Source organism: Oryctolagus cuniculus, chromosome 9 (genome assembly GCF_964237555.1).
Source record: "Oryctolagus cuniculus chromosome 9, mOryCun1.1, whole genome shotgun sequence".
NCBI classification, from domain to species: domain Eukaryota; kingdom Metazoa; phylum Chordata; class Mammalia; order Lagomorpha; family Leporidae; genus Oryctolagus; species Oryctolagus cuniculus.
In genome coordinates this window covers 90,283,965-90,299,507 of record NC_091440.1, presented here as the reverse complement: position 1 = coordinate 90,299,507, position 15,543 = coordinate 90,283,965, and the positions used below count along the sequence as shown (strand labels likewise).

The 15,543-nt window shown below is 46.4% G+C and overlaps 1 protein-coding gene and 1 long non-coding RNA gene across 4 annotated transcripts in view; one reads left to right on the top strand and one right to left on the bottom strand.

The window, feature by feature from the left end:
• Nucleotides 1–7,315: 7,315 nt before the first annotated feature.
• Nucleotides 7,316–15,543, bottom strand: part of ATP12A (ATPase H+/K+ transporting non-gastric alpha2 subunit) — a 30,005-nt gene continuing 21,777 nt past the window's right edge. For 2 of the 3 annotated variants that reach the window (XM_070048292.1, XM_008259638.4), the window contains exons 15-23: nt 13,559–13,709; nt 13,025–13,193; nt 12,782–12,936; nt 11,526–11,649; nt 11,209–11,354; nt 10,630–10,763; nt 10,361–10,462; nt 8,405–8,496; nt 7,316–8,317 (exon numbers count right to left, since the gene is read on the bottom strand). In XM_070048292.1, the coding sequence (XP_069904393.1) occupies nt 8,289–8,317; nt 8,405–8,496; nt 10,361–10,462; nt 10,630–10,763; nt 11,209–11,354; nt 11,526–11,649; nt 12,782–12,936; nt 13,025–13,193; nt 13,559–13,709 (1,102 nt within the window). In that variant the 3' untranslated portion in view covers nt 7,316–8,288. 3 annotated transcript variants of the gene reach the window in all.
• Nucleotides 13,191–15,543, top strand: part of LOC103349035 (uncharacterized) — a 40,963-nt gene continuing 38,610 nt past the window's right edge. Inside the window, exon 1 of the long non-coding RNA XR_007921204.2 lies at nt 13,191–13,358. This is a non-coding gene — a long non-coding RNA (uncharacterized lncRNA). The remainder of the gene's footprint in view (nt 13,359–15,543) is intronic.

The following is a 15,543-nucleotide window of genomic DNA, read 5'->3' as shown; positions in this document are numbered from 1 at the left end:
CGCTGATCCGAAGCCAGGAGCCAGGAGCTTCCTTTGGGTCTTCCCATGATAATCACTTTTTTCTACTGTGGTCTCACCCACCAAGATCCTTCATGTAGGACACTTTTTGCCTCAGTGTCTTGGATGTCTGTCTTTCTTTTTTTAATATTTATTTATTTATTTGAAAGGCAGAGTTACAGAGAGATAGAGGCAGAGAGAGAGAGAGAGAGAGAGGGAGGACTTCCATCCACTGGTTCATTCCTCAATTGGCTACAATGGCCAGAGCTGGACTGATCTGAAGCCAGGAGTCAGGAGTTTCTTACAGATCTTCCACACAGGTGCAGGAGCCCAAGCACTTGGGCCATCTCCTACTGCTTTCCCAGGCCATAGCAGAGGGCTAGATTTGAAGAGGAGCAGCCAGGACTCAAACCAGTGCTCATATGGGATGCTGGCACTGCAGATGGCGACTTTACCTACTATACCAGCTGGCCCCAGTATCTTGGCTTTCCATGCTTGAAATGCTCTCGTGGATTTTCAACTGAACTAGAATGCCTTAAGGGCTGATTCTGAGGTCACAATGCTCTTTAAAGCAATTGTCAGTCTATGAGTCTGCTGTGTGGACTGCTTCCCATGTTGGAACATTCACTCCTTTTTAATTCTATCTATTATAATTACCAGACCCTTAATCCTATCCATATGGTCACTTTAACACTTAAGATGGTATTTTTATCACCCTGCTTAAGGGGCCTTGGGGTCATATGGCAAGTTTTAAAACTGTACCCTTAGAAGTAAGACAATAGGAATGTATGTAGAACTATACAGCTTTACAGTTACAAACATCATACACTTCATAATTGCAACTTTAGGAACACAGTGATTCTTCCCACTGTGCCCACCCTCACACCCATACTCCCACTCCCTTTTCCTCCTCCCTCTCTTATTCCCACTCTTCTTTTTTACTGAGATCTATTTTCAATTGATTTTATACAGGGATGTTTAACTCTATGTTAATTAAAGAGTTCAACAAATAGTATTAAAAAAAAACCCAAAACTGTTCCTCAACAGTCAAGACATGGGCTGTTCAAGTCATTGCTTCTCAAAGTGTCAATTTCACTTCTACAGATTGTGATTTAGGTGCTCTGTTAGTTATCACAGGTCAGGGAGAACATGTGGTATTTGTCCCTTTGGGACTGACTGATTTCTCTCAGTATGATGTTTTCCAGATTCATCCATTTTCTTTCAAATGACCAGATTTAATTTCTTTTTTTTACCCCTGTGTAGTATTCCATGGTGCATATATCCCATAATTTCTTTATCCAGTCTTCAGTTGATGGGCATTTGGGTTGATTCCATGTTTTAGCTATTGTGAATTGAGCTGCAATAAACATGGGGATGAAGATAATTCTTTCATATGCTGAATTTTCCTTGGGTTATATGGTAGGTCTATATTCAGATTTCTGAGGTATCTCCAAACTGACTTCCATAGTGGTTTTAACAGTTTACAATCCCACCAACAATGGGTTAGGGTACCCTTTTCCACACATCATACCAGCATTTGTTTGTTGACTTCTGTGTGAAAGCCATTCTAACTGGGGTGAGGTGAAACTTCATACTTCTGCATGTGGAAATCCAGTTTTCTCAGCACCATTTGTTGAAGAGACTGTCTTTGTTCCAGGGACTGATTTTAGCTCCTTTGTCAAATATAAGTTGATTGTAGATGCTTGGATTGATTTCTGGTGTTTCTATTCTGTTCTATTGGTCTATCCATCTGTTTTTGTACCAGTACCAAGGTGCTTTGATTATAACTACTCTGAAGAATGTCTTAAAATCTGGTATTGTGGGGGGCAGGCGCTGTGGCATAGCAGGTAAAGCTGCCGCCTGAAGTGCTGGCATCCCATATGGGCGCCGGTTTGAGTACTGGCTGCCCCACTTATGATCCAGCTCTCTGCTATGGCCTTGGGCCCCTGTACCTGTGTGGGAGGCCTGGAAGAAGCTCCTGGCTCCTAGCTTTGGATCGGCGCAGCTCCGGCCATTGCGGCCAATAGGGGAATGAATCAGAGGATGGAAGACCTCTCTCTCTCTCTGCCTCTCCTTCTCTCTCTGTGTGACTCTGATTTTCAAATAAATAAAATAAATCTTTAAAAAAAATCTGGTATTGTGATGCCTCCAGCTTTGCTTTTGTTGCATAAGATTGCTTTGACTACTTGGGGTCTCCTGTGTTTCCATATGAATTTCAACATCATTTTCTATATCTGTGAAGAATGTCTTTGGTATTTTGATTGGTATTTCATTGAATCTGTAAATTGCTTTTAGAAGTATGGACATTTTGATGATATTGATTCTTACAATCCATGAACATAGAAAATTTTCCCATTTTTTGGTATCTTCTTCTATTTCTTTCTTTAATGTTTTGTACTTCTTGTGGTAGAGATCTTTGACATCCTTGGTTAAATTTGTTCCAAGGTATTTGGTTTTTTTGGTGAATGGGATTGATCTTAGGAGTTCTTTCTCAGCCATGGCATTGTCTATGTATACAAAGGCTGTTGATTTTTGTGTACTGATTTTATATCCTGCAACTTTACTAAACTCTTCTATGAGTTCTAATAGTCTCTTAGTAGAGTCTTTTGGATCCCCTATATATAGAATCATGTCATCTGCAAATAGGGATAATTTGACTTCCTCCTTCCTAATTTGTATCTCTTTGATTTCTTTTTCTTGCCTAATGGCTCTGACTAAAACTTCCAGGACTACATTGAATAGCAATGATGAGAGTGGGCATTCTTGTCTGGTTCCAGATCTCAGTGGGAATGCTTCCAACTTTTCTGCTTTCAATAGGATGCTGGCTTTGGGTTTGGCATAAATTGCCTTGATTGTGTTGAGGAATGTTCCTTCTAGACCCAATTTGCTTAGAGTTTTCATCATGGAAGGGTGTTATATTTTATCAAATGCTTTCTCTGCATCTATTGAGATAATCATATGATTTTTGTTCTTCAGTTTATTAATGTGATGTATCACATTGATTGATTTGTGAATGTTGAACCATCCCTGCATACCAGGGATAAATCCCACTTGTTGCAGGTGAATTATCTTTCTGATGTGTTGTTAGATTCGATTGACTAGATTTTTGTTGAGAATTTTTGTGTTTATGCTCATCAGGGAAATTGGTCTGTAATTCTCTTTCTCAGTTGCATCTTTTTTTTAGGTTTAGGAATTAAGGTGATGCTGGCTTCATAAAAAGAATTTTTGAGGATTCCCTCCCTTTCAATAGTTTTGAATAGCTTGATAAGAATTGGAGTTAGTTCTTCTTTAAATGTCTGGTAGAATTCAGTAGTGAAGCCATCAGGTCCTGGGCTTTTCTTTGTTGGGAGAGTAACGACTTTGCCCTACCATTTTTCCATAAATATTCCTATTTTTTCACTTTTGATTTCCTTTGTACTCTTACTGGGAGACTTTCTTTCTTTACCTTCTTCCATAGTGCTGACCATGTTTTTGTGTTTCTCTTCTTAAGCATCTTTTGCAAGGCTGGATGGGTGGTGACAAATTTTTTCAATTTCTGTTTTTTCTTTTTTTTTGACAGGCAGAGTTAGACAGTGAAAGAGAGAGAGACAGAGAGAGAAAGGTCTTCCCTTTTCCGTTGGTTCACCCCCCAAGTGGCCGCTACAGCTGGCATGTTTTAGAGTGTCTGCTTTCAGGCAGTACCTAGAAGTGTGTGGTGTGGCCAAGGAGCTCTGTTCAGTTCTCCAGGGTAAAAGGAGTGTTAAGGTGACTCCCAGGTTGGGTGTGATAAATCTTTTTTTTTTTTTTTTTTTTTTTTAACGAAAGGGAGGTTTTTCTTGTGTTGGCATAGACTCAGCTCATTTCCTCTCCTCAAAGGAGAATAGTGCCTGGGTGCTAGCCCCAGTGGGTATAATATTTGTTCGCACTTCCACAAGGACCACACAAAAGACCTGTGTAGTCCACAGTGCAAGCAGGTTCCCTAGCAATGTCCCTCACCAGGGAACCAAGGAGCCTCCCACATGTGGAGCCTCCCACCATACTGTCCCAAGTCCCAGTCATACCCTGAGCCTTCCCACACAGCCTTGGTGTTTTCAAAACCCTGCAGTCTCAGTGTTTTTGCAGCCCTGGCATACAAGCCTCCCACAATCACAAGCACCCAGCCCCCTGTCAGTTCTCCCCACCACTCAGGAGTCTCTGCTCCGTGGGTTGCAGGGCATGGACAGGAGCTGCCGCAGCTGTTACATATGTTCAAAATGCCACCTGCTCTGTATCAGTTTGTTACAGAATGCCCTTGCAGGAGATTGAGGTAAGAGAAACGTGCCTCCCCCCTCTTTTTCCTCCTCTAGTTTGGTAGGTACACTATCCCCCACAAGTTTTCAAGGCTTCAAGCTGGATTCTCTATCAGATTTTTCTGTAGCCTTATTGCCAGTGGCTTGGGCTGCTACAGTCTGGTCTCACCTCTCTCCAAAGCTGGTGCTGAGGCTCTCGCTGCTGGGGTCCTGATTTGTGCACGTCCACACCCTCCACGTAGGTCCACTGTGTCTGTCTAATTTGTGTGGAGTTTCCTTTGTCATTTTTTCCCTAACTCTTCACTGAGACTGCATTTTCTCCACTTTTAAAAACTATCTTCTCCGGCTGGCGCTGCGGCTCACTAGGCTAATCCTCCGCCTAGCGGCGCTGGCACACCGGGTTCTAGTCCCGGTTGGGGCGCCGGATTCTGTCCTGGTTGCCTCTCTTTCAGGCCAGCCCTCTGCTGTGGCCAGGGAGTGCAGTGGAGGATGGCCCAGGTGCTTGGGCCCTGCACCCCGTGGGAGACCAGGAAAAGCACCTGGCTCCTGGCTCCTGCCATCGGATCAGCGCGGTGCGCCAGCCGCAGCGCGCCGGCCGCGGCGGCCATTGGAGGGTGAACCAACGGCAAAAGGAAGACCTTTCTCTCTGTTCTCTCTCTCACTGTCCACTCTGCCTGTCAAAAAAACAAAAAAAACCAACCAACCAACCAAACAAACAAAAACTATCTTCTCCTAGACCAGAGTGGTAAGCTTCCTCCCTACTCCACCATCTTAATCCAATCCTCACAGATAAACATTGTAAGTGGAGATATGTATAAAGGTGCACAAAGTGAGAACACGATTTATTAGACAGGCGAGAAAAATGAACATAACATCTATGAGAGAGCATGGGCCACTTCAAACCAAGAAATATCCATCATGAGTGGGCCAGAAAGTTGCCTAAAGAAGGGGGAGGGGAGAGAGAGAGAGATAGAGAGAGAAGAAAACTTAAGTTGCTCTCTGAACTGTGGTCTGTGGTAAAAGAGTCCTTCCTTATTTTCAGTCTCTTTTAATAGGTGGGAGGTGGTGCTTTCACATGCATGATGCCCTCTGGGAGTTTTATGTCACCTCCATAAACTCCACATGGAGCTTAACATCCATGTTTTCATCATGGGACCCCCTTCTTGATCCCAGATGAGACACAGCGGGATCTTAGAAAGGTAGGCATCTTTAACTGACAGGTAAAGGGATAACATGCAGGGTTGTAAAGATTCCACTGACACTGCCTGTGGTACCAACATTCCATATGGGTGCTGATTCAAGTCCCGGCTGCTCTACTTCCAATCCAATTCCCTGCTAGTGTGCCTGGGAAAGCAGCAGATGATGGTCCCTGCACCTGTGTGGGAGACTGGGAAGAAGTTCCTGGATCCTGGCTTTGGGTCAACCCAGCTCTGGCCATTGCAGCCATTTGGGGAGTGAACCAGTGGATGGAAGCTCTCTCTGTCTCTCTTTCTCCCTTTCTCTCTCTCACTCTGCCTTTCAAATAAGTAAATAAATTTACATAGAAAGTAGGGAATAAAAGAAGCATCTAACTGGGGGATGGGCTATAGCTAAAGTACTCTCAATATCTAAATACTGTGCATTTACATCAGATTCAATGTTAAATAAAAAGGGAGAATGGAAAACTTTATATATGTATAGAAAATCACCAAAGACATTAACTCATCTCTCATTTAGGTATGTTACTAGGCAGTGAGATTCAGGATGATTTAAATTTTTTCTCTTGTTTACATTAAATGAGCTGCAATTTTATAAGCAGAATAAAAATATTTACAAAAATGAAAACTCCAATAATCCAGCTTTCTTTTCATATCTCTAATATACATTGCTATAATTATTAATGTTAACTTTATTTTTTTGAAAAAAGTTATCTTGGCCTTTGTGAGTTAATTAAGTAACTTCTCCCAAAAAACCCTAGGAGATGGGATTTTTATTGCTGCCTTCTGTCTACAACTTAATAAATATACTTGATATGTACGTTTCTAGGATTACTCAGATTAGTCATTCATTTTACTCAGGTTAATAAATTTTTGCAACAGTATGTGTGTATAAATATAAAAGTTATTTCAGACACACCTCCTGTTACAAAAAATATTTCCAATAAGTTATTTTGGTGCAGAAGATTTTTGAAACGTAGGCACAGTTTTTCATAATACATATCCAAACTTCCTGAAGACACTGCTTTGCATGGATTTCAAAAATTTTGCATCAAAATATCTTTAATTCCATTTTTTCCTACAAAATACCCTCGTATTTCAAATTTAAATCCTATCAGACTTAACCCAGTTAAATCTCACAGTTTTATGCCATATTGATGACTCTCCTGCAGGCCCTGGAAGGACCAGGAGGAACTACTAAGCATCACAGCCAGAACACCTGGAAGGCCAAGCAGGAATAAGAGGAAGGGCAAATTACTCTTCCCTGAAGTCTAGAAAGCCTTAGCCGCTTTGTCAGGCCTAGACGGATAAGGCAATTACCATGCTACCCGAACCACCCTGGAGAGGGTTCCAGTTCACTGGAGCTACCGATGAGAGATTAGTCTGGGTTCCTTGTGACTGCACATGGAGGTTAGCTAAACAGCACACAGACTACACGCGAGATATTACATCCATTTACAGAGGGTTGCAGGATTGGTCTCCTTCTTTCACACTCCAGCTCTGACCCCGAGAGCATGGGACTCTAAGTCTCCCTTTTCCTGTCCTAGAGATGCCAAGCTGAAGCCTGCAGCAGCAGCTGCAAGTGGCTGGCGTGGAGAGGCCACTGAATGGGCAAAGTTTAACCAAGTACAGCTTTTAAAGTCTGTGAAATCAGTTAGTGTGGGTGTGTGGTTGATGGAAAGGCTGTGAAAATGACTTTGCCTGTGGTGCTGCTGCCAGCAGGTTGATCTGGCCCACAGGAGTCCCAGTCAGGTGAGGGGGGGAGGGGGCACAGGTGCGGGAAGCACTCACGAGGAAAAGCCTGTATTTCCAGACACTCTGTGTGTAAAGAAAATGACCAGAAGGAGCAAAAAAGAAAAAAAACCAGAATCTTATTTTATTTTATTTTTTTGGTATTTTCCGTGCCTGCCTTCTGGAAAAACTTGAATTAAGTAAAACATCACAATTAGATTTTGTTTCATAAAACATTTTACTTAAAAACATCTTTTATTTAAAAAAAAAACCTGTCAACATGGATGTATGTGTTTCGTGTCCCACACAAATATATCTAAATTACAAAAACGTGATTGACATAAAATGGCTGCTGGAGAGTGCTTGGCAGCCTATCTACAAGAAATAAATAGTGCTATCTAAACCACAGTGGCTTTCCGGAGAGGCCGAGTCCCAGTCAGTGACAGCCCCTTGGGGTCCACGAATGTTTGAGTTAAGGTTTGTGGAATGGACTTGGAGGTCAGCTTTGCAGGAACAGGTGGTGGAGTGCTGTGAGAGGCGGACTGGGGCCGCATGGCCAGGAACCCATCACAGCAACAAAGTGTCTGGGAGTCAAAACGGGGGCTGTCTTTGCTGTTCTGAGGTGCTCCTGCTGCCACACTTCCAACTCACACCCTCAGCTGAGCAAAGCAAACCCCAAAAGTTATGTTTCAGGGGGATTCACAGAAATCCTATGGAGCTCACTGGGCCTTTGACAGGGTATGGAAGGAGATCTGAGCAATTCTAGCTCAACTTATGGCAGACTCCAGCAGCCACCTGGGTTATACAAGTCTGTGTGACATCAATGAGCTTCATATACAGATAAACACATCCTTCCCTACACCATGACCTTGACATCCACATCTTTTAAGGTAAGGAGATGGAGATAGAGACGAAAATCGTATACAAGCAGCTGAATCTCAGCTTTGAAGTACAACAGATCAGTAAGAAGCTTCACCACTGTGTTCTAGATGAGAGTCTCCTCCCGAGTGGAGCTTGGCAACATCCACACTACACAGAGGTCTTGCCGAAGACCACCAGGCAGGTGCCGCTGGGAGACTCGGAGACAGACCTGGTCTCAGTAATACATGTTCTTATCCCACCAGCCTAGAGAGTCAGAAGAAGGTAAATTAGAAATGGAGAGTCTGGTAGAGGAAGCACACAGAACCTCCAAGATACCGCTGCACTACTCACTTCCGGGGTAGAGCCTGATGAAGAGTTTCCGCATTTCATCGTATACCCAGATCAGGATGGCGTGGGGTACGGCCACAAACCAGTACTGAGCCCTGGAAGCAGAAGGGAGGATGATGAGCGCTGGAACGTGCGAATGCCAGCAAGCAGGGAGCCTCCTGCCCTTGGCCCTTGGCCCTGCTTTACTGATAAGCACACCAAATCCACTGGGTCACACCACACCCAAACCAGAAAGTTCCTTATTTTAAAAAAGTTGTACTTAAAATAAGTACTTCTGGCCGGCACCGTGGCTCACTAGGCTAATCCTCTGCCTGCGGCACCGGCACCCCAGGTTCTAGTCCTGGTTGGGGTGTCGGATTCTGTCCCGGCTGCTCCTCTTCCAGTCCAGCTCTCTGCTGTGGCCCAGGAAGGCAGTGGAGGATGGCCCAAGTGCTTGGGCCCTGCACCCGCATGGGAGACCAGGAGGAAGCACCTGGCTCCTGGCTTCGGATTGGCGCAGTGTGCCGGCCGTAGCGGCCATTTGTGGGGTGAACCAACTGCAGGAAGACCTTTCTCTCTGTCTCTCTCTCTCATTGTCTAACTCTGCCTGTCCAAAAAGAAAGTACTTCTATGTTTTTATTTATTTGAAAGAGAGAGAGAGAGACAGACAGAGAAGTAAGAGGGGGCCCTCCCATCTCCTGGTCTACACCCTAAATGTCTGCAATAGCCAGGGCTGGGCCAGGCTGAAGTCTGGAGCTCAGATGCTAATCTGAGTCTCCCACTTGGGTAGCAGGGACCGAAATACTTGAACTGTGATCTGCTGCTTTCAGGGTCTGCATTAGCAGGAAGCAGGAATCAGAAGCTGAGCTGGGACTCAAATCCAGACACTCTGATTTATATTTATTCTTAGCGAAAAAAGCCAGTCCTAAAAAGACAAATATCATATGTCTTCCCTGATCTGGGGTGACTACTAGAGTACCTAAAATGTAAAGCATTGGTGTGAAATGGGCATTTTGAGATTTGATGACTGTTTATAGCCCTTGTCTCTTCTGTTGAGGAACAGTGTTTTCTTCTTCATACTATTTGCTGAACTTTTTATTTAGTGTAGGGTTAATCTTCCAATCATTAAGTAAACTGAAAATAGATCCTTGTATAAATTAAGAGTGGGAATAGGAGAGGGAAGAGGAAGAAAGGTTGGAGTGTGGGTGAGAAGAAAGATAGGGTGGGAAGTATCACTATTTCTCTAAATCTGTACATATGAAATACTTGAAACTTGTAAAAAAAGGCAATCAATAAAAAAAATTGTGTAAATGGTTCAGGCAGTATCTTAACTGTTGCACCAAATATCTACCCCTGGAAATCTTAGTTAACTTGGACTGTGACTGCTATAAGAAGCCCTTGTAAGGGTGAGACAGAATGGCAAGGTCTGGAAAATCTGTTTCCTCTTCTGGGAAATAAAGTGCAAAGTCTAGGGCTCAAACAGCATGAAATCATTTTGATCTCTTTCAAAACAGGTGGGAGGGGGTTGGCGCTGTGACATAGCTGGTAAAACTGCTGCCTGTAGTGCCAGCATCCCATATGGACGCCGATTGGAGTCCCGGCTGTGTCACTTCCAATCCAGCTCTCTGCTATGGCCTGGGAAAGCAGTAGAAGATGGCCCAAGTCCTTGGGCCCCTGCAACTGTATGGGAGACCTGGAAGAAGCTCCTGGCTCCTGGTTTCTGAAGATTGGCCCACCTCTGGCCATTGCGGCCAATTGGGGAATGAACCAGCAGATGGAAGACCCCTCTTTCTCTCTCTCACTCTCTTTCTCTCTCTGCCTCTCTGTGTAACTCTTTCAAATAAATAAATAAATAAATCTTTAAAAAAAAAAGGGGGGGTGGGTGGGAGAGGGACCTTGGGATATCCTAGTTATTATTTGGGCTGTGACAGCTCGGGGCAGGGCTGTCAGTTTCCTTGCTGCTGTGGAAGGCGAACTCACTTGAGCATGGTGAAATTTAGGGCTGTGATACTGCCGAGCCCGTAAGAGAGGAGCAGGGCGACGATGATCTGGGAGGCGATCCCCACCCAGATGACTTTATTTCTGCAAGACAAAGTAAGCAGATTCTGAGTTCCCACGGCTCTGTGATCATGCCCTCCGCAGAACCGGCCACCAGCTGAGCAAGGCCTTGTGTGTGCCAGGCATGGCCGGAGGAAGCTCCAGCAAGCCCGCAGGCCTGAGGCTGACCCATGAGGCCGATACAGCAATACCTGAAGAGCCCCTGCTTGAAGATGGAGTTCTTGCGGGTCTTCCTGATGATCAGATCTGCTATTTGCTGGACCATGATGCCAACAAAGAAAGCCGTGTAGCCTGTCCATTCCAGGTATTGCCTCTGATAACTCGTCTGTCGATGGGCAGAGAAGGAGGAGACAGTGAGAGCTTGGAGGAAAGTTGTAGAGTCCGGGGGAATCTCTGGGAAGCTTTCCTCTCATCTCTGCCTGACCCAGATGGAGAGAGAAACTTTGGTCTTCAGCCAGGTGAGGAGAGAAAGATGCTGGCGTCTCTGGCTGAACTGTGGGCGTGTTGACATGATTACTTTTCCACGCCAATGGCAAAGCTAACATTAAAAGGTGAGCTCTTGACCTCTGGCCCAAGACAAAAGGCTGGGTCCTGGCAAAGGCCAAACCAGTGTCCTCCAGGGGTCCCCAGCCCTATCAACTAGCAAGCTTCCACAGTCGGTCTTGTCAAGGCCATGTGGAGGAATGCAGGCTCTGCCCCAGTCCTGGCAGGGCAGCGAGAGGAGGGAAGAAGAAGCAGGCAAGGCTGGCACAGAGCGCCCCAGCACTCACCCATTCCTGTCCATAGTTGTCTTCCAAGTCGTTCAGGTGGTCGCTGTCCCACGCTATCCGCAGGTGAAACAGTGAGGTCGGCCGAAAGCCCTGCTGTGCGTACACAGTGAAGTACACCAGGAAAGCTCCCAGGGCTTGCATGAGGCCTGAAAGAACAAGAGAGCTAAGGGCTTAGACTCCCTGATGCCTCCAGAGGATGGCCTCATCCTTTCTCCTCTCAGTCCCTCCTACCATCCCAACCTCAGCCCCAAAGGAAAACACTCTCCGACTGTGCCTGGGACAGGCCCTCCAGTGACAGTAGGAGAGCCCAGGCGTACCAATGTGCAGGTACGAGTATACAGCAAGCTGCTGGTTCACCAGTCTGTCCTTTTTCTTGTGCCGAGGCTTCCTGTTCATAATGTCACTTTCTGCTTTCTCATACGCCAAGGCAATGGAGGGGATCTGGAGAGGGAGATAGCCCATGAAGTCTTTTTTTTTTTTTTTTTTTAATTTAATTATTTATCTGAAAGGCAGTGTTACAGAGGGGCAGAGGCAGAGGCAGAGAGAGAGGTCTTCCATCCGCTGGTTCACTCCCCAAATGGCCGCAATGGCTGGAGCTGGGCTAATACGAAACCTGGAGCCAGGAGCTTATTCCAGGTCTCCCACACAGTTGCAGGGGCCCAAGCACTTGGGCCATCTTCCACTGCCTTCCCAGGCCATAGCAGAGAGCTGGATCGGAGGTGGAACAGCTGGGTCATGAACTGGCACCCATATGGGATGCTGGCACTGCAGGCAGCAGCTTTACCAGCTATGCCACAGTGCTGCCCACCCCCCCTTTTTTTTATGCACATGAAGCCTTAACCTGGAATGCTCTCCCTACCCTCAGAATCATAGGAAAAAGCATAGCCAAGCAAGGATGGGCAGAAGGTAGGTGGAGGTTGCTGGATGGTGGTGGAAGGAGACACAGAGCCAGTCCATCCAGGAAGCAGACAACAGGGGTGCATTTGTCTCAAAGGAGCTTAAGACCAGCCAGCTTTAAAATCAGTCACTGTGTGCGGCAGTTCTAAACGATGCTGGCCATAAAACACTTTTCCCTCAAGGAGGATTTCTCTCAACACCCTTTCCCTCTCTGCTGTGCGGCTGAATCCCAGAGCAGAACCCTAGGGCCCGCCCTTAGAGCGCCCATTCTCTCCCTCCACAGGGGGCGCTGTGGGGTTATCACATTAGCCACCAAGCCCCCAGTAGCACAGGGCCCTTCAGCTGCGCCAAAGAAAAGGGCTGCCTGGCTGCTAAAACTGACCATTGGCAAAAGATATTTTTTGAGGGGCTCCTGCCTTAAAAATCCCCGTAAACAGTGAAGTTTGAATTTCCAAACACTTGACAAATGTCTCTAGTCCCTTGAAGTGGTGGTCTGTGGGCCCAGCAGAATCGCTATGTCCTGGGAGCTTGTCAGAAAGGCAAAACTTTGAACTCCATTGCAGAGAAGTCTGAGCAGCGTGGGCCTCAGCCCACCTCCTGGCCCTCCAAGGTAACAACCGCAACCTGTGCACTCCCTGCGGTGCAGAAGGACCCTGTTCCCTTTAGTGTCACTTACTATGTCTGTGCCCAAGTCGATGAACAGGAGGGTGATGGTGCCAATGGGCAGGGGCAGCCCGAGAATGATGTAAATCAAAAAGGGGCAGAGCTCGGCAATGTTCTTGGTCAGGGTGTAAGCGATGGTCTTCTTTAGGTTGTCAAATATCAAGCGGCCTAGGCAGAGATGGTTCTCCTTAGAGGGCTTGTCCCCAGTCCTCCCGTGGACCCTGGCCCTCCGGCAGACCTTGGGGACCCCGCTCACCTTCCTCCACCCCTGTGACGATAGAGGAGAAGTTGTCATCCAGCAGGATCATGTCGGCTGCGTTCTTGGCCGCGTCAGAACCCGTTATCCCCATGGCAACGCCAATGTCGGCCTTCTTTAGAGCGGGGGAGTCATTCACTCCGTCCCCCGTCACGGCCACAACTGCGTCCTGCGGGGGCCCCGTGGGAAGAGGGGAGTGAGTGAGCGGGCGAGAGCCACACACAGCCTCCTGCTGTCCTTGGGGCTGCAAGGATTGGTGGGGCCAGGATGAGGTCCCGTTGGGAGAAGAGACCATCAGGAAATCTCAGATGCAAGGCAAGGAGCTCCGAATAAGGTGCGTGCAAATGGAGGTGTTGGATATCCTATGTCTCTGCAAGCTTTGTTTTGAAACTTACTATTTTATCATCTTTCTACAGTGGCACTGCCACAGTGGCAAATGTGTTGCTGTCGAAACCCCAGACTCCCATGATCAAATGCAGAGCTGGGGACATGTGGCTGAGGGTAGTTGATTCTCCAGGTGCTGCTGTCACCCACCTGCCTCTGACAGCCCTCCACGATGATCAGCTTTTGCTGGGGGGACGTCCGTGCAAACACGATTTCCGGGTAGTTGGCTAAGAGCTCATCCAGCTGTTCTGGGCTCATGTCCTTCAGCTCCATGCCGGTCACCACGGCGGCCTTGGCATCCCTAAAAGGGCCAGAAGAAACCTAGTGAGACCCAAGGGCAGATCTTTGGTTGAAATGGTTCTAGGCTGGATGTGGCCTCAATTCTTTTTGACTCCATTTGGAACCTAATATCCCAGATGGGCGAATACTCTGGGGCTATCTCAGGGGTTATGACTACTGGGGAAACTTTGCCCTCCATTTCAAGACAGTAAACAGAAAGTTTAAAACTAGAGCCATTTCCTGGTGTCACAGAGCAACAGGAATAAAAATCTAGGAAGCCTTTTCTTTCCAGGAATGGGTGAGAAGTATTACTGCCTGGGGGCAATGCTTCACTTCACAAGAAAAGGAGAGAAAAAAAAATGTCTGCTCATATGTTTTGGGTACAGAAATTCCTTTACACCAAAATACATGGCTAACTGTTCTTTGCTGCTGTTGTTTTGGGTTTATAGAGTGTCTGCTATGTACAACGTGCCATGTGGGGAAGAAGGCTTATTGTGGTCTTCTTTGAGCAAAACTATTATCTGCCAATTATAAAAGCAAGGCTCTGGGGATTAGTTTATCTTATTTTATTTATTTATTTGAGGGGCAGAGATAACAGTGAGACAGAGAAAGCACCTGTTCACTGGTTCATCTCCCAAATACCCACAATGGCCAGGGCTGGGCTGGGCTGAAGCCTGGAACCAAGCGCTAGTCCAGGTCTCCCACGTGGGTGGCAGGGACTCAACCCCTGGAACTATCACCACTGCCTCCCCGGGTCCACAGTGGCAGGAAGATGGAGTGAGGAGTTGGAGCTGGGTACTGAGCGCAGGAACTCAGATACTGGGTGCAAGTGTCTTAACTGCAAGGCCAAACTCTCACCCCAGGTCTGACTGTACCACTGTCCTGCTAAAACTCCTCAGGAGCCTCGCAGTGTGCCCCAAGAACACGCCAGAACATTCCCAACTTGGTCAGCAAGACAGGTGCAGCCTGAGCGGTTAAGCTCTGCCTTCTCGCGGGCCCTGCCCTGCAGCTAGCTGGACCCTCCCAGCTCTGACATCCCGGCACCCTCACTGCCCAGAGGCCTCCACCAGTCTTCCTCCCTTGCCCAGAGCAGACACTCCTGCCTCAGTTTCCCTTGTCTAATGGTGCACAGGTGGCCTTCTAATCTCAAACGCTGTAGGTACAAAACATTGCATGCCCTTTTTTCACTCTTTGTAAGTTTCTGACCTTTTTTATGTCTCATTTTCCTCTTGGTGCTACATTTTATAAACCTAGCTTTGACTCAAACTATAGGTCTTCTACTGGTCAAAAATACCAAAGTAAGATAATAAGGAAAGCAGCTGCCACAATGCAAAGATTATATACCTGTGAAGCTGATGAGGTAAATGAAAATACCCACCAAAGCATTTACCCCACTCCCCTGTTCAGTGTGGTCACTTGGATGGAAATGTAGAATCCTAATATTTTATAAAAATAAACAAAGAAACAATCCCCACATCTGTTTTTGGAGAGGGCTGTTATTTATACAAAGAAGTGCTCCAGGTATTGCTGCTGTATCCAGAATGTGTCATTGTGGTTGGTTGCCTTACTTGGAAATTTGTTGCCTGCTAATCATTTATTACCTGTCAGCTCTGTGTTCCTAAAAGGCATAAATTCTTGTGAAATGAGAATTTGGTCCTTAGCCTTTCCTGGTACATGCATGGAAGGATAATTCAGATGATGATCTTTCAACTTGAGACTCTGGACTCTTTGACTTAAACCATTTACAGTCCAGGCTGATCCCCACCACGTCCAGCCCCTCATCCATGAGTGTCTCTTTCATTACACTGATCACATAGGGTTCATGGTTTTTTCCAGTTTCCCTGGACTCTCAGGGT